The sequence below is a fragment of the Carassius auratus genome, chromosome 42, assembly GCF_003368295.1.
Source record: "Carassius auratus strain Wakin chromosome 42, ASM336829v1, whole genome shotgun sequence".
In the NCBI taxonomy this organism is placed as follows: domain Eukaryota; kingdom Metazoa; phylum Chordata; class Actinopteri; order Cypriniformes; family Cyprinidae; genus Carassius; species Carassius auratus.
Window position 1 is genome coordinate 6,008,146 of NC_039284.1, and position 24,767 is coordinate 6,032,912.

At 37.5% G+C, this 24,767-nt stretch overlaps 1 protein-coding gene across 1 annotated transcript; it reads left to right on the forward strand.

Moving 5' to 3' along the window:
* Positions 1-4,101: 4,101 nt before the first annotated feature.
* LOC113060485 (cysteine-rich protein 2-like) lies at positions 4,102-24,096 on the forward strand. The gene is made up of 8 exons (XM_026229424.1): positions 4,102-4,226; positions 14,868-14,962; positions 18,997-19,054; positions 19,729-19,863; positions 20,112-20,180; positions 20,287-20,381; positions 22,557-22,614; positions 22,854-24,096. Exons 1-8 carry the CDS (start codon positions 4,184-4,186, stop codon positions 22,919-22,921), a joined length of 621 nt encoding a protein of 206 aa, XP_026085209.1. The 5' UTR covers positions 4,102-4,183; the 3' UTR covers positions 22,922-24,096.
* The last annotated feature ends 671 nt before the right edge of the window (positions 24,097-24,767 follow it).

The window sequence follows — 24,767 nt, forward strand, 5'->3', positions numbered from 1 at the left end:
AAGTATAATTTATATATTCACAATGATCTTTTTTATACTTTCATTTTAGTTTTTGTGTATTTTTAGAGCACGAAACTGCTTTCACACAGAGAGTGGATCTGTTTTGTTTTAAAATGTTTCACTTTTCAAAGTAAAACTGGGACGTTTTCCCTTTATTGCATTGGTCTGTCTGTCTGTCTTTTTTCTTCTTCTTCTTTTGTGTGCTGTGTTGTATACTTCAAAGGCAAAATTACAGAGGTGATCTGTGTTGTACTTTCTTGACCCAAACCCAAAGATTATACACTAAGTGTTTGCCCAGGGAGACAAATGCACCTCTGACGGCTGTGTTTGTGAGGAATGGATCTGCTATTGCTCTGTCTGGTTTGAATATGTCAAGTTTAGGGATTTTTGCCTGGGCGTTCACATGCTGTTTTGACAAAATACAAAATACATCTCTGAACAGGTTCAGTTTGAAACATTGTGGAAGTGATCTCATATCCCATATGAGAAAAAGGAAGAAAGAACAGTTGTATCAGCTGTAAAAAAGCAATATTATAGTTATCTTTGCAGGAAGCTTTTAGACAAAGTCTGTCTTGGGAAAAGGCAAAAAGTGGACTATTGCTAGAATGAGCTTCTGAAGATTGTAATTTTAAAAGAAAATGGTTGGGGAAAATCTATACAGTTTTCATAGAGATGTAATTTAATGCACTGGGTCTAAAAAGTATTTAGACATTTTTAACCCTTCAAAATAAGTGGATTTCATTGCTAAAAATAAATAAATAAAAAGATAGCACAAGCTTTCTTGTCATTAGACAGTGGCCCAAAAAATTATTTTATTTGATCATTTTATAAAAGTTCTTCACATTATGGAAATGGCCTACAAAGGCCTTTAAGAGCAGCACAATATGTACCACAGTAAAATACTCTATTGTATTTTAATGTATGATTATTTATAACATTTTCAATAAAATATTATTTATTTATTATTTTTATTATTATTATTTATGTGCGTGGAATGTTCCTTTTCACTTTTCAAAAGGTAAGCTATATATACAGTATATTGGTATAAAAATACACTGATGAGCTACTTACTATCCAAGATGTACTGTTAACTACTAACTCATTCATTGGAGAAATCACTGATTAAACAGGTGAATTACAAAGAGCAGAATAACAGCGGCCTATTGCTAAGTAATATCCAAGTCAACCACACACAAACAAACTACAGTAACCAAAACATCCTCAACATTTATAAAAAATTCCCTCCTTAATCAAGAGATGAACCATTAGCATTTTCCAGTCAGGTGCAGGAAAGTACTTCTGACCATCAAAACAAGCTTTAAATCCATGTGATATTTTCCCTCACCCTTCTCCTGTGACTTTTTGTGGTTGCGTCACCCGTTCATGTGACCGAAAGCATTCATTTTCCACTTGAACTTAAAAAAACAATGATTCGACAAAGACATGAGCAATGTGTAAGCAAACCAGCTAAATAAAGTAGGTCTGATTAGATAAAACAAAGATCCTCCAGAGAGGAGGAAACTCCCAGAGGAGGACCGTTGGAGAGCTGAGTACATCTTCCCATCACTACAATCTCAGAGTGTGTGCCGAGTGGAGGACGAAGCCGCTCGACTGTTTTCTTAGGCACAGAATCAAGACAAACACCAAGGGATGACTTTTGACATTCCTCAGCATCCATTTTCAGAAACTTGAAGTATGACAAAAGGCATTTGCAGTGATGCCATTTATGCTATAGTGCCATGTTAAGGTCACTTCTCTTTCTCCTGTTTCTGACCTGTGAATGTCTGATAGTAAAGTTTGCTTGAGTCGCTTAGAGACTAGCTGGAGATAACATGGAGTCTGTGCCTTGTCTGCCTTATCAGTCTCCACAGACACCTGCTCTTGTTTTTTCTTTAAATGCAGACACCCTTAAGAGGTCTGATACCAAACGCTATATATATATATATATATATATATATATATATATATATATATATATATATATATATATATATATATATATATATATATATATATATATCTATCTTAAATTTAATTAATGCATATAGCAGATGCTTTTATCCAAATCAACTTACAGTGCTTTTAGGCTAACATTTTTTACCTAACCTGTGTTTCCTGGGAATCGAACCCACAACCTTGCACTGCTAATGCAATTCTCTACCACTTGAGCTACAGGAACTACTGTATATATACATGTTTTCATTTAATTTCAGTTTACTGTTACTTTTTTAAGAGTTTTTGAATATGTATAATTTTATTTCAGTTAACACTGAAACTTATAAAACTTGTAAACTTTTTCAGTTAGTAGCCAAGACAACATTTAAAAATTTTCATGTAATATATTTTATTTTAATTCAGCTTTATTTCAGATAACAAACAGATGTAAAACAGCATTCATATTTTGTTCATAAATCTTGTTTTATTTTTATTATTTTTTAAGGAAAACATAGAAATCTCCTAATTAAGAGCCTAAATGATTCACCACGGCCTAGATTATGTCTTGAAAATCTGCTTCTATTATATTTAAGAAGCATTTAATGATGCTTATGTTCCCACATGAATCACGAGAGCACGTGTGTGAAGAGTTGGGCTTGTTTGGGGTGTGTTTAGGGTGGTGTGGGTGATTGGGTGTGGGTGATTATGCACTAAGGGTTACACATACATGCTTTGGGGAAACACGTGGCTCTGAATCTGTCCCGCTGGAAACGGGTGTGAATGGACAAAAACAGTAATATTGTAAAGTATTAATACATTTAAAAAAAAATATATATATATATATATATATATATATATATATATATATATATATATATATATATATATATATATATATATATATATTAAATATTCTAATATAATTTAACATCACTATCTCTGTGATCGCAAAGCTGAATTTTCAGCTGCAATTATTACATTTTTTTGTGTCACATGACCTTTCAGAAATCATTCTAATCTACTGATTTGGTGCTCAAGAAACATTGGTTTGCAGGAAAACACACACAAAACACAGAAGAAAGTCTGACAGTTTAACATTTATGTGAAATCAAATTTATTTGCATTAATTTGCAATATAAATGTATATATATATATATATATATATATATATATATATATATATATATATATATATATATATATATATATATATATACCCTTGTCCAAACAACTTCTTCATAATGTAGTTTACTTTTCTCTGAATGTATACTAGTATTTTGAAATAAAGGCTGTGACAACTTGCCTCAGTCACACACTTGTATGAATGCCACTATTTACTTTCACTTTTTAGTGGTATAAAAGCCTTATTTCACAACAAGAATTAAGGTTTTGTCCCACCAAGCCAACACAGCAAATCCCTGCATTGAAGCTGTGCAAATGTGCTAATAAAGCATACTTACTGACACACAAATGAACTTAAATAAACTTGACGACGCAAGATTCACATCCCTCTCACTGAAATCAGCAAGAGTCAATATTCACTTAAGTATCAATAGACACTTAACAGCAGAAGTCAGGGTTCTGTTCGACTAGTCGCCTGAGCAATTTAGAGATTTATGGAAGACAACAGGACTTGGTTGCGTCTAACTGTGAAGGAGTCTGGAAAAGATGGACATTTGCTCTGCTGACTGATCAGAGGGAGAAATGACGTGGACACAGTCAAGGAAAAGTCTGTAAGAGCTGCCAAAACCTGTCTAAAATAAGATGTGGGTGACAGACTTTTTTAGGCGTGGTGATGTAAGAGACAGACTAGTCAAAAACATAAAGCTGCCATTCAGTGACCTCAACCCCAAACAAAAAGAGAAGTGTTGTAATTATGACTGGGACGTGCCAATATATTTTCTCCCTCTTATTTCCACTAGTAAGGGTCTGGCAAGTGCTGAAGAATCTCTATTCATGAGACGTGAAAGGAACCTTTGTTGGACGCCTTTCACATTCCCGCTGAAGGATGTAAAAAGGAAGAGCCAGTGGCAGCCAGACGACCCCGCCCACTTGGTGACTGAGCGCTAGCCTGACCAATGAGAGAAGCGAAGAGCGAATCCCTCTAGCAGACCTGTGAATGTGGGCGGGGCTATGCAAATCCAGCGAGGCGCTTTCAGTAGGATGCGCTCAGCTCTCGGCCATTGGTCGACTCGCGCGCCTGGAAGACAAACCTGACGCTGATTGAGAGAATCCGGTTTGAGAGACCATGGCTTCAAAGTGCCCTAAATGCGAAAAGACTGTTTATTTTGGTAAGTTTTTCTTACGTTTCGGGTTTATTCAGAACCTCTATTTAAAATATACTAACCGTTATGTTTTTGATATGATGACTGACTTACACGATTCATAAAGCAATGGTATGTTTGTACAAGTGTTGATAAAAACTCATTTAAACAACTGAGAGTTTGCTGATTTTAGATCGTAAAATCAGTTTATCTGCGCATAAATCACTCACTTCACCGCCTTCAGTAATCAGAAAATACTTTATGTGCACTCACCTCTCTCAAAACTCCCCAAAATAATTTCTTGAACTTGATGACGAAAAAATGCGGCATATTCCATCAAACCTGCTTCCTGTGACTTTTGCCAAGCTTAGAGGTATAGGCCTACATTGTTTTTTTTTTTTTTTTTTTTTTTGTCGTTGAGAGAAAAAAAAATCTAACTTTATTAGACATGTTTTATAAATTATGTAAATTAAGTATGAAAAGTAACTAGGCTAGTTTTAAACAAATCAAATTTTTAATTCCCCCAAACTGCTCATTTTTGGCCTGTTCCACTTAGGTCTTGATCTTCTTAATTATTTATTCCACAATATATTGAACTGATATCAGTTCATTGTATAAAACTATGTTAATATATTTTATTTATTTATACATTTTATAAATGCTGTTTCATATTTTAAACATTTCAAATTGTATATTATTGTATACATTTTATTTATAAATTCTTTACTATAAAAGTTATATAGATTTAATTATGTTTTGTGTAAAATGTGGCAAAGTCTGATAAATCATGGCTCTAAACTCTATATACACTGATGCAATGTTGCATATCAAATTTAGCCTCTAATCATTTAAGAAACGGGGAAAAAAAATCTCAATTTGAATTTTTCAACCTATTTTGTATACTGTATTTGTTTAAAGTACCATAAATAGAAATAAATATGCAAATATAAACTTTGAATGTTAGCTTTTTACTTTTAGATGTCTGAGCGCCAGCTTATATTCAGATAATTTTATTGCCCATTTTTGTGAACATTAATACCAAACGGTTTTGTCTAAGTCCTGTCTGTTGTTATTTTAATATATACATATATATATGACCAGTTGAGGGGTCAATTTTTCTCTTTTGGCTACTTTTATAAACACTAAAATAAAAGCTTGAAAGTTATTGTTATTGCTTTTACAGACGTGGATGTTTTCTCAATACTGCATGTGGCTCTATGGATGTTTGGGCAACTGAAAGATACTGAACGAAGGACCTCTTCTTTTCATTTATTTCTACTTTCAGGCCAGCAGCATTGATGTCTGCTCAATATATACCTCTCAATCCATTCAACAGTTGAATAGCCTCTCTGCCACTTGACCTTATCATCCCTGCTCACATATTCATAAAGTTATTCATCAGTGCATAAGAGCCTTTGTGGTGGAAACTGAGATGATTATTCAGTACATTCATGTTGTATTAAACTGTGTCAACCGAACAGCCATAACACACGACCAATAAAGCTGTTGGTTGGTTTTAAATCGATGGTGTGTGCGAGGTGCTGTTATATAAAAAGCAACTGCAGGTCTTTTCATGGCTGTGTGAGTGGTTAGAAAGTTCTCTGATTGTTCTTCAGCTGGTTTTGCTTCAGGTTCCAGATTTCACACTGGACAACACTTATGTATGCAAATTCATAGGCTTAAATAAGTGTAATAAGACATGATAGCTGTTTTTTTTTTTGTTGTTGTTGTTGTTGATTTTATTGGGCACAAGGGAGGAACTGCACATGTTGCTGACGTCACAGCCAGTCTTATTGGTCGATGATGCCATAGCGCAGAAGAAAGGAGAATTCAGGGTTTCACCCAAGACCTCGGTTTACGTCATGAGAGAGTTGTTTGAGATGGATGTGGGTGACTGTGCTTTTATAGACTCACGTTGAAGCCAAGACACATTCCATAAAAGCTCTGGAAGAGCAGGGGTGCGGTTCTTCCCTTTTGGTCCTCAAAGTGTGTTTCCTCTGAATATGGAAATGTCACCAAGTGGAATATTTGAGGTTGACTCTGAATGTTGCATCCAGATCCACGGTCTGGACATACAATGAGCAAAAATCTGCAAAAAAGCTTTGTTAAATAATATAAATAATCATGATTAATATTATTAATTTTGTAATCTTTTTTTTCTAATTTTTCTATTAATATAAATTACCTTTCCAAGTTTATATTAATATAAAATTGTATATATATATATATATATATATATATATATATATATATATTATATATATTATATATATATATAATAGTTTGGTTGCAAACCTAGCTTCAGATTGTATTTCCAAACTGAGTTGTGGGAGTCGTGCATGTGTTCCTGTAAATTCCTTTCTGACTATATCCTGTTTCAAACCTAAGTGGTAAGCCACTGTATCGAGTGGAAACTTTCCCAACTTTTGGTTGAGACTTTTGTTCATTTATTGAACAGCTGTTAGCAGATCTTGTGGTTTTCTTACACAAGAAGAAGCATAAAAGCTTAATTTCTCACATTCACATGGAATCAGTACTTTCCCCGTTTTTCCCATCTATTCAAAATGGGCGGGATATCCAAATTTGAGTCTCTTTGAGTCAATACTCTGAAAAATATTTTCTACATTATGTCCACTTTTACATTTGAACACAACCTTTGTAAGCAATTCATGCATGTCTAAAATTAAAGGAAGCATTGTAAGTAAATGCTACAACAAATTTTGAACATTTATGTCATCCAAAACCTGTCCCTATTAATGGCAGACAAGGGCTCACTTACATCGTATCAAATCTCATTGATGAGAGAGAATCTGGCAAAACAAGGAATCTGCTTCTTTCACTTTTCTTCTTCTTTTCTCTTTTTCATGGTTCTCTCTTGAAGGCCTGCATTCATTCTTGAATAGAAGTTAGGATTGCTTTCTTTCTTAGATGCCAGTCACATCCAAATGTGAGAGGGCATGTCCATTATGTCATCCTTTGGCTTCAGATACAGGCAGACAGATAGTTGGTTATTTGGGAGTTGTCTATACCACCCCTCACTTTTTTCTCTTTCTGTCCCCATCTCTCAACATTTATATCACATTTACTTTTACTACTTGTACCCATTAAACCCTGTGTTTTCCACATGGCTGCCTCACAAGCTGTCTTTGTGTAGAATCTGTTACATAATGCCCCTTTTTCCATTTTTGCTTACTGTTTAGGGGCATTGCGTAATTCTGGGAGTCAGGATTGGAGGCCGTTTGCCTTGTCTGTCAGGCATGAACTCTTTTTTTTGCCCTTGTTGCAAGGTTAGCAAGAAAGAAGACAAGACCTAAGCCATCGTGTAATTACTTTGTGTTTTATGGGACTAGTCTTTAAACTGACATTATTCTAATTTGACCTACCCGAAGGCCTGCGGACCATGCATCATTTGTCTACAACAGTGGTTCCCAACCTTTTTCAACTCGCGGCCCACACAACCAAACACATATGTTTGCGCTGCCCACTTCAAAAAAATTACCTGACCCCGCTATTGTTGGGTTAATAACTTAGTACTCAGAAGCCTAGATTTTAAACTATATTTATTGAATAAACTAGGGCTGTGCGATATGGACAAAAAAAAAAAAAACTATCGCGATTTTTTTTTATCAATTTTGCAATTGTGCTTTTACAGTCATAAATGCATTCAGGATTAATTTGAAACATATTTCCAAAAGAAAACCAATCAGAGCTTTATCAAAAAGTTGTAACATCTCTAGAACTGACATAAGTCAAAATTATCACTATAGTGAAGATGTAAAAAAATTTATAGACTTGTGGCAAAAAAAAATAAATAAATAAAAAATCCTGTATACAGGGACTTTTTTTTCTTTTTTGCCATGCATTGTTCATAGAGCTCATTAATTGTAGCGGTACCTCAGGTGTTTGCAGTGTGTATACAGTATGTGTATGCGGTCAGCAGTGAGAGCGCATAAATATAACGCGAAAGCACATTAAAATAATGCACGAGTGCGAATCTCTCTGTTCGCAGCAGATTTACTTTGCTCTGTCACAAAACCGGTCGCGTTATATTTTGTTGCATATATATTATATATATATATATATATATATATATATATATATATATATATATAATATATATATATATTTTTTTTAAGAATTGCATTGCATTCTGTATTGTATTTTCTCATTATTAATACAGCCAGATGCTTTCTTATCAGCATTCACATTATTTCCAATGCTGATTCTCAATTTTTTTAAACATATTACAGTAAAAATTAGATATATATCAAAGAGTCATTTATTTTTTTAATTGGTATAAATGATTACAATTAAACCACTGAAATTACATAAATTATATATTTATATTTTACATTTAATATTATGTTCATTAATATTTTGTTGCATTACTATGAGAATTGGAAGAGGAAATATGTTTAATTGTCATGAAAGTGTTACAATGCAAAAAATCTTACAGCAGAAATGTCTTATTTCTTAATTTTGATTTTGGAATACAACGTGATCCAACCTGTTCATAACAGAATTCATGATATTCACCCTACCCCCGAAATGTGATGACGAGTACAGTTGCATATTGGCTGCAGGGAATCTGAATGAGCTCGAGCTCCACGAGGCAGCATTGATTTGTACTGACAGCCATGGGCACTACAGTAGCACACAGGCACATGTAGCTCTCATTCAGTTCAAGCCGATTGAGAATCATGAGGTTGCTTAATTTATATCAAGAGGAAACTGCACTAGACTGAAGGAACAGACATCTGTGCAGCAATGGCCCAAACCACACCCAGCTTTTCTGCACTACTGTGAGGAAATTCACAAGCCACTGCAAATTGGAAAACCAAGCATGCAATCAGATGCCTATTTGAGATTTGTTTGGAGAAGGAACTGCCACTCAGGAGTTGAAGGCTGTGGGCAGGGTTTGAAGGAAAGGCATTGTTTGCCATCATAGAAGAGTGCAGGGTCATTAACAAAGCTCCAGAACATAATTTGAATGCAGATCATCTGTACTGCTTATAGCTAAAAAAGCTGAGGATCATGGGAACTAACCACAGCAATCTTCTCTACGCTTATTGGAGCCAGGAAGGACATGCAATGAATTTGTGCATTCGAGCTACATTTGACCTTGTTTTATCTCTGTGTGTGATCGTACATGTTTGGCTAAGGCCTGCAGGAATCCAGTTCTGTTAGGAACTTGCATGAAGTAGATTTCAGAGTGAATTTCTGCTGTGGAGCCCATAGGGTGTTCAGCTGTGTAAATGTTGTTGAGGCCCAGCGCTGTTTATTGGTGATTACATCTCAGGCAGGGTCAGCATATAACAGACCTTCCTTATCAAGCTCTTTTTCTCTTTAGTGCTAAAGTAATTATTCGATATACTTTTTTATGAAAAATGACATTTACTTTCTAAATACACATTCCTGGTCTTATATATATAAAAAAATAAAAAAAGTGAAGTGACATTCAGCCAAGTATGGTGACCCATACTCAGAATTTGTGCTCTGCATTTAACCCATCCGAAATGCACACACACAGAGCAGTGGGCAGCCATTTATGCTGCGGCGCCCGGGGAGCAGTTGGGGGTTCGATGCCTTGCTCAAGGGCACCTCAGTCATGGTATTGAAGGTGGAGAGAGAACTGTACATGCACTCCCCCCACCCACAATTCCGTCCGGCCCGAGACTAGAACCCACAACCCTTCGATTGGGAGGCCAACCCTCTAACCCTCAACCCTCTAACCATTAGGCCACGACTTCCCCTGAAGTCATATATATATATATATATATATATATATATATATATATATATATATATATATATATATATATATATATATATATATATATGCAAAAAGGTCTACACAATCTTATCTTGCACAACCTCTTTTTCCTCAATTTCTTGCAGGTACTGAGAATTGAACTCGCAACCTTCAAGTTACAAGTCCAACTCTAACCATTAGATTACAACTGCCCCTATAATAGTGGCATAACATAGCCAATTACATACAGTACATGCCATTGGGATGTTCTTGGGATGAGCCCTTGGTTACAAAAAAGGGAAGAGTCAATTATACAAGTGGTTTCAAAAATAATAAGCCACGCCGTCTAAAGAAAAACACTTGAACAATTACAAACACAGTATCCCTATGTTTCAGAGAGATAAATGCATCTGTTGTGCCTAGACAAACGTAATAAGAGTGATTAAACTGAAATTGATGTTGATGCATCTCTCATGGCAAAGTAAGACTCTTTGAGCGCCTCTTTAATTCTGGAACAACCCCAGGATATTGGGGATGACGTTTACAGAGAGACTTATTTACATGATATTAGATTGATAAATCTTGGTAATGCGGACTTCATTAAATCTCATATGACTCTTGTTGGGTAGAGAGAGTTGTTGTTGTTGTGACTGATTTGCTTTCGAAATGAGAGCTGACTGCACAGTGTAGTCTCATTAGCCCACATCCAAACCTGCATCTGTGTCTGTCCTGCTGAGATGGCACAAGCTCATTCATGTGAAGGTGCTGAGGGTTTCGTTTACCCTCCCTTTGCATGCCAGCCAAAACACATTAAACAGACCTCTGTGTTGTTCACGGATCAGTTGACCTGGTGTTTTCGTTTGATTTAATTGTGGGTTAAACTGAGGGAAAACACAAGATCTAATGGCTAACAGGAGATGTTACTTCTACAGACCAGCGGGACTAAAGAGATTACCTCTGTATCTCAAAACAAAGCACTAAGGTGCTCATGAGCGATCAGGTGTACATGTTGCACTGTAACCTCTGCGTGTGCTCATTAGAGCCGGACACTGGGAGGTACTGGAGCCTCTCATATAGTCTTACACAACCGTCCATTATAGCTTTCATGCCTCTATGCCTCGCATCCAAGGTAACCTGACTCTCTAATTTAGCCCTCTCTTGTCTCCCGTCTCTTACCTCTCTGGTCGAATGGATTCCCTTAGGGACATACGAGATGACGGTGCTTTTAGGATACTGCTATAGACGCACCATTTCAATTGGAAAGCAGAAACCAGGCTTGCAATTTTGACTGCGGTCAAATCTGCTTGTAAGTATACCACCGAAGACACTGATTTCCTTTAGCCGTAGTAAAAGAATGTGTGTTAGGGCATAACTGGAGGTCGTCCAGGGGTCTATTCAGCTTGATGAGCGATTAGCGATTCCCTCCGCCCACGCAAAGCTACACCAATAACTGAACAGGCCCCCCAGCAACCACTTGTACAACAACAGAAGCCCTTTTAATGGCAACTCTGTTCATCTGCACTACGTCAGCCACCACGTAGACACACTTACCGTTGTATAGTACTCGCTGGCATTGCCATCTTCCCTGCGGAGACGCTCTCTCTCTTTATACCCAGTTGGACCATTGACTGTGAAATCTCACTTATCTTGGATTAGCTTCCTGCTGGAATACCAGTGATTTATGCTGTCTGGATCTCTCCCTCTCTCCAGTGTGAGCTTAGAATTCATTTGTATATGAGGCTTGTGTTTAGTAATAGGGTTACATTTATAGTATGAGAAAAAAAAATTATTGTACATGTTATACTTGTGTAAAACTTCTAGAGACCAGAACCTGAGGGTGGACACTTTTTGACTCCAGTAAGCAATCATGTAGATCGTAGTAACTAGGGCTGGGCGATATGATCATGCGCATCTAGTCAGTAAATCGGGTAGATCACTGACAAGCTATTTGATATTGCATTCATTATCGCAGATGAATTGCCTTCGATAATGAACGCGATATCACGTAGCTTGTCAGTGATCTACGGCTTTGTCTATTAAGTGCTGCTACATTTGAAAGCAGATGATGGCGATTTAGCGATAATCTCGGAACCAGATTTCCTGACTATATGCGCATGATCATATCATTAGATATATTGGGCAGCCCTAGTAGTAACCACTTAGCAATGCGTCAAACTACACTGCCCTGCAATTTCCTGGCAACCACTAACAGTGCACTTGCAGTGTGGTGTCAAGTATTGCACAGATAGATATCACTAGTTTTCTTCAGTAAATGTTGAGATTAAGTTATACCAACTTTTTCAACATTTGTCCCAGAGATTATCATACTTTTTACAGATCTTGTACTGACCTACACCTCCTGAGAAACGGACTAAGAGGGCTGCAAAACTGACCAAAAAAAACAATACTTCTCTAGGTGGGAAAGCTAGGAAGCAGGGGATAGCAGGAGGAAACAGTTCTCTTTTGCTGATTGTGCCCTGTTTTGATAAGTTAAGGTGTTTCCTCCATAGTGAGAGAGCTTTCCCAGCAGCCCAGACTTATCTATTGTCTTGAGAGTGAGATATATAATTGGAAAGAGTAATATTAGGTCTGGGGAAGTCTCCTAGGACCCTCCTGAAGAAACGGGACAGGAGGGGAAATGGAGAAATGGGTCTCTGTACTGTGTGTCGTCACTTAGCTGTCCGGTTCTAATTAGCCCCCGCCACTGCATTTCCTTGTGTTTCATGTCAACACATCTCAGCTATTGAATGGACCACTGTGACCACTCACAATGAGGCCAATGCTTTTCACTGTTTATGTAATATAATCTCACATTGATTATCAAAATGAAAATGCCTAGAACCAGTACACATCCACGAAACATGAAGCTAGCCTAAATCTGAAAATAATGCAAATCCACCATTAATAATGCTGTGTGGATACTCTCACTCACTGCTGCCTTCACAACAAGGAGCAGCTCTTTGCTTTAACCTCCAGAGTAAAAGCACGTCATACTTCAGTTCTTTTAGGATCTTCTTCTTTAGGATTCTCAGACAGGAAGTTTCCATGGCACATTCATAACTTATCAGGGGCTGCAGCCATCAATATATGAGTGGAAGGGAAACTCACAGCATAAAAGTAACATCTAAATTCTTATACACTATAGTTATAAAAAGCTCCTACCCACATATAGTGGATAAAATATTCTGGGGTGTGGTTATGGGCAGGTCCACTATGTGCAGCAGCACATTATTATCACAATACGACATTGACTGTGTCTAAAATTGCATACTCTGTACTGTATATAGTATGAATGTGTATAGTATGGACATAATCCAGACTCTGTCATATGTTGTCATTGTTATGTGACCTACCAGCAACGGTTTCCTTGATTCATTGCCATTCACAAATCTTCTCCTGGGCCTTCATGAGGTAGTAAATTGTCCTTTTGATGCTAACTTTATAATCTCATTGGAAGTAGTAGGTCATTCATGTACTGCCTGCTGTTTTATGAACACTGTGAATTAGGAAATACTACTCTTTTCACATACAGTTTTTGCATAATATACAGTATTTAAGATGCATGTTCAGATGCAGCCATAGCCTATCATAAATCTAAATCTAAATACCAAAACAAATCATGCTAAATACTGTATACCATTTGAATATAAAATCTATATGAGGTTGCATAAACATTATGGCATTACATATGAATTTCTTATATATTTTAAGGCAAGCATCGTTGATATTGTTAATAAATTAAGTTAAAGATTTGAACAAACCTAATTATTAAACCTCAAATTGTGAGGTGAAATATTCAATAGCAATGCCTCACTCATAAACAGTGTTTCCACCGCAGGAACTTTACCCAGGAACTAGGGACTTTGGCCTGGTACTCGGTGTGTTTCCACCGCAGGAACCAGGAACTAAATAAAGTTACAGGTAAAAGAAATGCCCCTCAGAAAGTCCCTGCTGGCGAGGTGGTACTTTTTCAAATTTCCGAAACTTTCAGGGGCAGGACTTGGGTGATAAACATGCTGATTGGTTGAGTTCATGCAGCATTGTGATTACAACTACCACTTTTTCGGATAATTAAAAAAATATTACTGTTATTGTGTCATGAAATGTAAATTTAAAAGTATTTCAGACAAGAATGTAGTTGTTTAAAACTCAAATCTGTTGTTTATTCATAAAGACAGTGCCTATTTAAAAATGTGTTTTGCCGATTTCGGAGACATGAGCTCCACGCGATCAGCGGGGGATCAGTGATCATCTAACCGACCTCGGTTAGACCTTCTGATATGTGCCACTGGCTCTGATGTCTCTTTAGTGGTTAAACATAAAATAATTTGTTTTGGGTAAATCTAACAGGTAATCTTTGGTCTGTATTCAATTTATCTCTATGTTAAAATAAAAAAGAGGCAATTGATATATTTTGTTTCATTGTAATGCCTGTATATATACACATTTCCCTGAATGAAGTACATTTCTGCGGCTTTTATTATGTTTAAATGAAAATGAATGGAGGCAGTGGTATTTGATATCGTATTTTGTTTCATTGTAAATATACAGTGAGGAAAATTGCAGTAGTCAAGGCGAGCTGACTGATGTTATCAAGTAAGCTGCTGTTTGCAGAATTGCGTCGTCGCGGACATCACACTCCCGAATACGGAAATACGGAAAGTCTGAACTACCTAGGATGCAAGTTAAAAATTTGTGTACTTGGTATTGAGAAACGCGCGCATCCCTACGTCATCAGACTATTTGCCTAATCTTCCCGGTACTTTAGACTGCGGTGGAAATGCAGAAAGAAACGGGCCTGGGCGGAAAATTGTTCCTGGAGCAAAAAGTTCCTGGTAAAATTTTTCCGGGTAATTTCAGTGGAAACGCGGCATTATGTTATAATTTTTATTTTTATTCTCTCTCTTATCTCCCAGCTGAGAAAGTGTCATCACTGGGGAAGGATTGGCACAAGTTCTGTCTGAAGTGTGAGCGCTGCAGTAAGACCCTCACAGCGGGTGGCCATGCTGAGGTGAGTAAATCAGAGATCACACACTACCTCTCTGCAGTCTATCTGGGGAAACTTAAACTCTGACAGATCAGTATTGACTTTATGGCGCTGTCCGTTTCCATCACAGGATCAGTGGTCTATTTAAAGAGTCCAGAACCTGTTACGTGACATTATGTGTGTTGGACGGCAGTGTTGGGAGCTAGCATGACATAAACACAATTTAAGGGGTAAATATGATACAGGTGCTGGTCATATACTGTAATTAGAATATCAAAATCAAAAAGTTGATTTATTTCATTAATTCCATTCAAAAAGTGAAACTTGTATATTATATTCATTCATTACACACAGACTGATATATTTCAAATGTCTTTTAATTTTGATGATGATAACTGACAACTAAGGAAAATCCCAAATTCAGTATCTCAGAAAATTAGAATATAACTTAAGACCAATACAAAGAAAGGAAATCTTGGAAATCTTTTAGAAATCTTGGCCAACTAAAAAGTATAAAAATGAAAAGTATGAGCATGTACAGCACTCAATACTTAGTTGGGGCTCCTTTTACCTGAATTACTGCAGCAATGCTGTGTGGCATGGAGTCGATCAGTCTGTGGCACTGCTCAGGTGTTATGAGAGCCTGGGTTGCTCTGATAGTGGCCTTCAGCTCTTCTGCATATCGCATCTTCCTCTTCACAATACCCCATAGATTTTCTATGGGGTTAAGGTCAGGCGAGTTTGCTGGCCAATTAGGAACTGGGATACATACCATGGTCCTTAAACCAGGTACTGGAAGCTTTGGCACTGTGCGCAGGTGCCAAGTCCTGTCGGAAAATGAAATCTGCATCTCCATAAAGTTGGTCAGCAGCGGGAAGCATAAAGTGCTCTAAAACTTCCTGGTATACGGCTGTGTTGACCTTGGACCTCAGAAAACACAGTGGACCAACACCAGCAGAAGACATGGCACCCCAAACCATCACTGACACTGACTTCGGAAACTTTACACTGGACCTCAAGCAACGTGTATTGTGTGACTCTCCTCTCTTCCTCCAGACTCTGGGACCCTGATTTTCAAAGGAAATGCAAAATTTACTTTCATCAGAGAACATAACTGTGGACCACTCAGCAGCAGTCCAGTCCTTTTTGAAGCGAGACACTTCTGACGCTGTCTGTTTTTCAAGAGTGGATTGACACCAGGAATGCGAAGCTGAAACCCATGTCTTGTATACGTCTGTGCGTAGTTGTTCCTGAAGCACTGACTCCAGCTGCAGTCCACTCTTTGTGAATCTCCCCCACATTTTTTAATGTTTTGTTTCACAATCCTCTCCAGGGTGCGGTTATTCCTATTGCTTGTACACTTTTTTTTTTATCTACCACATCTTTTCCTTCCCTTCGCCTCTCTATTAATGTGCTTGGACACAGAGCTCTGTGAACAGCCAGCCTCTTTTGCACTGACCTTTTGTGTCTTGCCCTCCTTGTGCAAGGTGTCAATGATCGTCTTTTGGACAACTGTCAAGTCAGCAATCTTCCCCATGATTGTGTAGTCTACAGAACTAGACTGAGAGACCATTTAAAGGCTTTCCAGGTGTTTTGAGGTAATTAGCTGATTAGAGTGTGGCACCAGGTGTCTTCAATATTGAACCTTTTCACAATATTCAGATTTTCTGAGATACTGAATTAGGAATTTTCTTTAGTTGTCAGTTATAAACATCAAAATGTAAATACATAAACATTTGCAATATATCAGTGTGTATGTAAAGAATGAATATAATATAAAAGTTTAACTTTTTGAATGGAATTAGTGAAATAAATCAACTTTTTTATGATATTCTAATTATATGACCAGCACCTGTATATGAAAATACAGAAGCCAACTGAACATATCAAAACCTACAGCATGTTACAACAAGTATTTCCCCACCTTATCTCTTTTGGATAGCTGTGTGTAATCGTGTCTCATGATACTTGTGTCTTCGGTGGTTTGTTAAAATTTGCTGGCCAGCTTTGTACATCCAGAGTGTCCCTATGTGCATGACTGCAAGGCAAGCCAAATGAAATTCTCCATGTCCTTTCCAGCATCCTATTATATAACACAGTGACTACTCACGACTGTGTCTAGATCGTAATGGCAGTAGAGGGCAAAGGACAGAGCAGTGATGTTTTATAGCCAGAGGAATCATTATCATCAGTCATCATGTTGCCTTGAGCCTGTATTCCAAATAAGAGTAAGAGAAGGAAACACCTGACTTGCATTTACTCCAGGAAGAGAGTCACAAATAGGAGTTCTCTCTGTAATCTGTGTGTAAGTATATTAGCATCTTCACTGCTCACATAAGCCTAAATCTATGGGGAGATTTCTGTTGGGTGTTACACAGTACAGGAATGAGGATGGGCTAAAGTGAAGAAGGGTGCAGCAAGTTTTTCTTCAAGACCATTGACTGAACAAGAGCTCGCCCTGTGGATAAGATGATAATCCCTTAGTGTCCTCTGAGGATTCTGACAGGGTAAAGTGAGAGGGTTTATGGGAATAGCCATGTTAAAAAGATGCAGAATGAAGAGAGTTTGGATTCAGTTACCAGAATGTGAGAGGCTCTGGGAAAAGTGTGGGCTTGAATGCTGCTCTATATGACCGTTGAGAACTGAAATGGGAGCTGATGGACTAAACTTTGTATCTGGCATAGACATCACACCCACAGACTTTTCACTGATGTATATTGCACACAATATGCCAAGAGATTTCTCAAAAGAAATAAAACAAGATCTGATTTTGATTGGCAATTTCCCACAGACAACGGGTGTGCAACTGACAGCGATGTCCCACAAAAAAGTACTTCGAAGTGGGTGAGCTGAAGTGACATGAATCCCGAAACCATTGATCACCACTTGCCAATGCAGAGCGACTTTATGTGGTCATTACCAGTGAAAGAACAGATAGTAAAGCTTGAGTGATCTGCTGCCTAATACTATTGGATACTGCAGTCAAGAATGCCTCCCAGCAAACTAACTAACAATATAGTGATCTGACGACCTCCAGTCATTGAAACATTGAAGTAATGGCATCTGCAGGGATTAAAGGTTTCTATTTCTATTGGGTGACTGAACTGTCAACACTTTAGTTACCAGTTCCACAGAAGAACTAGTCATTGGATTAGGTACATTTTGCATGGCATTTAATCTTTGAGAAACTTCATAACAAAGCAAGATTTCCTTGACCATACATTTCAGATTCCCCTGTAGGACCTTAACTATAAAAAAAAAACTGTAAAGTTGACCAAAAGTTGCTTGCACCATGCTCCACTGTTTGAGCTACAGGAAAGCTTAACTTAGGAGTGTTGGTCCTCCAACGTTCCTCATTCCTCCGTAGTGGTCTAGTTGAGCTAACACTTTAACTAACTTACTAACTACTGTGGCTTTTTTGGCCTTTTTTTAGAAGTACTGACTCCTTGCATCATCATCATCAAGTTTTCCGGTCATTGGAATTGAGGCAGGAAGGAGTCTGCTAGTCTTTGTTGGAATGTGGGGCTCATTAAACAATTTTTTTCCCCCTAGCATTCTTTTGTAATGGCATGAGGCCACAGTTCTCAGCCGCTTCCGTTCCTTCATCCTGTCCTGCGCAGCTGTAACGGTCACACAGCTGCCGTCTGACGGTTCCCATGGCAACCTTTTCCCACCATGGCCCTGACCAAAGGGCTCTGGGAACAACTGCCACTGAAATATGTTCCGTCTTCCAAGTCCTTCCATGTACACGCACAGATAAACTCAAGGCACACAGACACACATAGAACACTCTTGGTGTCATCTTCTATCAACATAGATGAGAAGTCATTTTCTATCAACATAGAACATATCCTTATTACTGCTGTGAGTATTATCAGGGAGGGGACGCCAAGATAACCGTCTGTGTCGTTTATACGTTTAGGATGGTCTACAAGCAGCAAATTAAATTGCAAACTTAGACCAACAAGTGCAGACTCATTGACTCGTAGAGTCTTTAAATGATGAAATATAAGCCTGGAATGACCATGTTTTTTTCTTCTTTTTTTACATCCTCACAGCATGATGGGAAACCGTATTGCCACAAGCCATGCTATGCTGCCCTCTTTGGGCCAAAAGGTGAGATGAGATAACACACTTAGCATTTCTAGTTGAAATCATGTGACAACAACAGTGACATGGAACTAACTTGTAATCTCTGGCCATTTACTGTATATATGTACAATATGTTGTGTTATGAAATGATTGATTTGACAGAGATTTTGCACTTTTGTACATTTAGTGCATGAAGAGTGTGTGTGTGTGTGTATATATATATATATATATATATATATATATATATATATATATATATATATATATATATATATATATATATATATATATATATATATATATATATATATATATATATATATATATATATATTAGTTGTTGAACAATTAAAGAGTGCCCTCTTCTGAGCATTATGAACATTCTTGTTTTAAGGAAGAAATCACTGGCAACACTTTACAGTAAGGTTCAGTGTTATTGATGTAGGTTATTGTTCATTTATATGCTATTGTTAATTTGTAAATGTATATGGTACAATAATGCTGCAGGTTTACATGGTAAAATATATTAGTGTCAGCAGAGATCAACATTAAATTAGATTTAATAAATATGGTAAATGTATTGCTTGTTCATGATACGGAAATGATTTTAATGAATGAACAAATGTAATTTAAAACATTTCTTATTGTGAATGTTGTATGATAGTGGGATATTTTCATGAAACCTTGTTTAATTTGTAGGCGTGAACATTGGGGGTGCAGGCTCATATGTGTATGAGGCTCCTGTCAACTCCTCCCCACCTGCATCCAACATGGACTCTGCACCAAAACCTCAGGAGAAACGGGTCCAAGCTTTTTCAAGGCCGCCATCTAAAGGTACAGACAGCAGCAGAGATCAACAGCAACTGACTTATTCTGATCTCAAACAGACTGAGTGTGTATTACTGTCGACAACAGCTAGTGCTGAACCGTTGTGTTTCAGCCTAAGGCCACAACATAAAGGTTGTAGTTTGTGTGCATCTTCCTTTAGCTACAAATCATTGTGTCCTAATGTTTTGAAATAAGACGTATGACAAACTGCAGTGTTTATTTGGATTGTGAAGTGCATGCATCTTTCACTTCAGCTGGAAGCATCACAACCTTCTCTGGGGAAGCCAACTTGTGTCCCAGATGCAACAAGAAGGTCTATTTTGGTATGCCTGTCTCTATCCTAACATTTCATACCGTGGCTTGGATTTTAATGATGGGAAATGCTTTAGTACAAGCATAATGAGATGTCCTGTTGCTTACTTATGGCAGCTGAGAAGGTGACATCACTGGGGAAGGACTGGCATCGTCCATGCCTGCGTTGTGAGAGATGTAGTAAGACCCTGGCAGCAGGCAGCCACGCAGAGGTAAGAGGAAGATTAAGATGCCATGACTATTTTTTTATTGATTCTTTTCATGTAAAAGAATGTAATATTTTGAATTTCTTGAATAACCTGCGGTGCATCTGTGGATAATTAAAAAGCATTAATAGGTTATAAATCAATTTCCTGGAAATTAAGTCTTAAATTACAGTTCACAGGGTTTTTATTTTTATATATTTCCTTTTTTGAATATGGCTGTATTAATCAAAATAAATTGAAATCTCAATATGACTTGTGATAATTAAATTAAAGATGCAAAATGTAATATTTACAACTATCTATTTACAGAAATGCAATATAATATACATAACTATGTTTTAGATGTGGGCCTTACTTAATGAACCGTTATGTTTTTATTACCTTAGATTGATCAATATAACACTATATCTACATACACCGCGGGTCCCCTTACATGGAAGTCGCCACCATGTTTCTACAGTAGCCCTAAATGGACAAACTGCTCTACAAAGCGCGTTTCGTCACTTTGTTGTTCTTACAAATAAAGCACGGACACAATGAATAACAAGTACAATAACATTGATTATTTTTTATAATTAAGTAAATCTAATTCCTTAATATACCTTTGTAAAGAAATCTCATATCTCTCTGCTGTCTTTACCGATGACATCTTGACTTGTGTCGACCACCGTAGATTCTCTAAAGGGAGGGGTGAGCAGGGGGACTGGTTCACAACCTAACCACTAGGTGCCGCTAGAATTTACACACTGCACCTTTAAATTAAACCAAAAGAATATTACCACTTTTTAACATTTAATATTATTGTAGTAGCCTATATATACATACACTCACCGGCCACTGTATTACGTACACCTGTTAAATTGCTTGGTAACACAAATTGCTAATCAGCACATGACAGCAACTCAATGCATTAAGGCATCTAGATGTGTTGAAGATGACTTGCTGAGGTTCAAACCGAGCATCAAAATGAGGAAGAAAGAGGATTTAAGTGACTCTAAACGTGGAATGGTTGTTGGTGCCAGATGGGCTGGTCTGAGTATTTAAAACATTTCTGATCTACTGGGATTTTCATGCACAACCATCTCTAGGGTTTACAGAGAATGGTCCGAAAAAGAGAAACCATCTAGTGGGCAGCAGTTGTGTGGACGAAAATGCCTTGTTGATGTCAGAGGAGACTGGGCAGACTGGTTAGAGACGATAGAAAGTCAACAGTAACTCAAATAACCACTCGTTACAACCAAGGAATGCAGAATACCATCTCTGAACGCACAACACATTGAACCCTGAAGCAGATGGGCTACAGCAGCAGCAGACCACTCCGGGTGTCGCTCCTGTCAGCAAAGAACAGGAAACAGAGGCTACAATTCACACAGGCTCATCCAAATTTGGACAACAGAAGATTGGAAAAACATTGCCTGGCCGATAAGTCTCAATTTCTGCTGCGACATTCAGATGAAAACATGAAAGCATGGATCCATCCTGCCTTGTCTCAATAGTTCAGGCTGCTGGTGGTGGTGTAGTGGCGTGGGGGACATTTTCTTGGCACACTTTGAGCCCCTTAGTACCATTTGAGCATTGTTTAAACACCACAGCCTACCTGAGAACTATTCCTGACCATGTCCGTTCCTTTATGACTACAGTGTAACCATCTTCTGATGGCTACTTCCAGCAGGATTATTTGCACTATATGTCACAAAGCTCAAATCATCTCAGGCTGGTTTCTTGAACATGACGATGAGTTCACTTTACTCAAATGTCCTCCACAGTCACCAGATCTCAGTCTGATAGAGCAGCTTTGGGATGAGGTGGAACGGGAGATTCACATCATGGATGTGTAGCCGACAAATCTGCAGCAACTGTGTGATGCAATCATGTCAATATGGACCAAAATCTCTGAGGAATGTTTCCAACACCTTGTTGAATCTGCCACAAATAATTAAGGCAGTTCTGAAGGCAAAAGGGGGTCCAACCTGGTACTAGCAAGGTGTACCTAATAAAGTAGCCAGTGTGTGTGTATCTCTCTCTCTCTCTCTCTCTCTCTCTCTCTCTCTCTCTCTCTATATATATATATATATAATGTTATGTGTTGATGTGCAGGTCTTAAAAAACTAAAGGTATTAACAAAAATATTACAATGAAAGTACATGAATTTACCCTAAAATGTGTTTTTATGTGTTGTAGCACAATGGTCAGCCCTACTGCCATAAACCATGTTATGCAGTCCTCTTCGGCCCAAAAGGTACTGTGAGAGTTTCAACTCAAGGGGGAGCCATTGCTTAATTTTCTGAAAATTATATGACCTTTTCAAATTAGTGCTGTAGTTCTTTATTTAGAATGAATTATTGATCCATTAAATTATACATCTTTTATATATTCTCCTGTTTCTTTATATCATAATTTAATAATGCGTGCTGAAAACCTGATATGTTAAATAACTTGTTTAATTAGTTAATAACCCAGTCTCTCTTGGATTTGTAGGTGTAAACACTGGGGGTGTTGGCAGCTACATCTATGACAAGGAGCCCAACACAGAGGCTCTGCCTTGATTTTTCAGTCCTTGGGAAGCCCAACTTCACTATAATAACAGCCACTACCAGTACCTCACACACTTTCACATATGCCCCACTCTTTGTCTGATCACGGAGGACATGTGCCAGCTTGGATCTTTCTGCAGAAAGTGACGGCACATACTACAGCCATTGCCTTGAGCTCCAACTGCACCACTGACAGTCCCCTGGGCTCTTCTTATGGGTCCACTTGATGGTCCTCTACCCCAATCCCAGCTGTCTCCAACAGGAACATTTGAACTGGTTAATACAATCATTTCTTATTTTCGCTATGATTAATTTAAAGGTATTTATTTAATTGATTAAAGGGTCTTTGTTTGTATAATCATTTAAACGCTGTATTGTGGCTCCTAAAAAAAACAAACAAAAACAAGATCCCTACTTCCACACTACTGCATGTACAGAAAGATGTTTGTGTAATGTGTATTCTAGTAGCAGATAAAACAATAGAAGTCTATTGAGGGAGCTGTGTTTAATGACGAGGAGCCAGGATGTTTGAAATGCCTGCTGACAGAGAGATGAACCTCGCCTTAGAGGAGCACATCATCATAAATCAGAAAAATATTCCCTAACCCAGATTGACTTTTTGGCCATATGTTAACATTCCTATGTTTTAACATTTTAAGAGGAGGTCTGCAGGATGTATGTAAGGTAATATGGCCAAGCTCTTATTTTTGTTAGGGGAGGACAGAGCCTACTCTCAAGGTCCACTGTCCTGCAGAGTTTAACTCCAGCTCTAATTAGGTAAACCTCAACCAGCTAATCGAGGTCTTCCAGATTGAAGTCCACAGGGACAGATGGGAACAGGGGTGTATGTGATTGGTGCTTGGTGACCAAGTAGCTGCAGCTAATATTTCTGATGCCAATTTAGTTTAGTTTCATAATGCATGGAAACTTAAGGAAAACTTAAGCTTTTATATTGTTTGTGATGTGAATATTTTCATCAAACCCCAGTTTCTCAGTGTGTTGAAACTGTAGTATTATGTTTCCCATTTGTAGTAAATTCGACTACATTCTTTATGAATGTGCATTTGTTTTTTGTTTGTTTTTTCTGTATCAGGCCTTTGTTATTTTGAGAACTTATGCAGAGTCTGTATCTCAAGTGCTGCTGCTTCTGTATGTTTAATCCCTTATTAAAGTTTACGTAAAGCCTTTCCCTGATCTTGGAATTTATTTTTACGTTTTTTTATTTTTACTTAAGTCCATCTGAATGTGACTGCTTTAATAAAACATGCTATAACAAGATGCGAACAATAAGGTAGTCAAGGTTAATTGATCGCAGATAGAATTGAATGCACTGGAATTGTTACTGTTTTCCGGTAATCATTTGGTTATGTCATGATCTTCATGTTGCACTTAACCACAGCAAGAGGACTGAACATTCACTGGAATAATGCGCCCGACAGAGCCTGCTTGTGTGCTTTGATCACAAAATGCTTTTGTGTAATAGTTTTTTTCTCCAATTAAAAATGAAAGCTTGTCTTGGGATTACTCTTGTGATCTGAGTTCTCAAAGCGTTGGAGAAAACATCTCTTGATCTCCAGTTAAGGTTGCGTTCAGTCAAATTAGGTCTGCTCAGTTTTGTCTGTGTATCGAGCTATTCAAGTTATTCATTAAGATTTCCTTTTTTAACGTTGCCTTAAATCATAGTTTTTTTCCCACCATTCTGGGAATTTTATGATTGCAAGATAATAGCCCTAAAAATAACCATTAGGGAACGTTCTGTGTAAGTTATTTTTATGTTTTTAAAAAATAACCACCTTGCAACTTTCTGGGAATTCCATTTTATGGTTGAAAAATAATTACCTAAATAACCATTAGGGAA

What these genes read in the sequence shown, in the direction of transcription:
- LOC113060485 (XM_026229424.1), top strand. Translation starts at nt 4,184, where the DNA reads ATGGCTTCAAAGTGCCCTAAATGCGAAAAGACTGTTTATTTTG. An exon ending in TGCCCTCTTTGGGCCAAAAG is followed by an intron (nt 19,055 to 19,728) that starts GTGAGATGAGAT and finishes TTTAATTTGTAG; the next exon opens with GCGTGAACATTGGGGGTGCA. An exon ending in AGTCCTCTTCGGCCCAAAAG is followed by an intron (nt 22,615 to 22,853) that starts GTACTGTGAGAG and finishes TTGGATTTGTAG; the next exon opens with GTGTAAACACTGGGGGTGTT.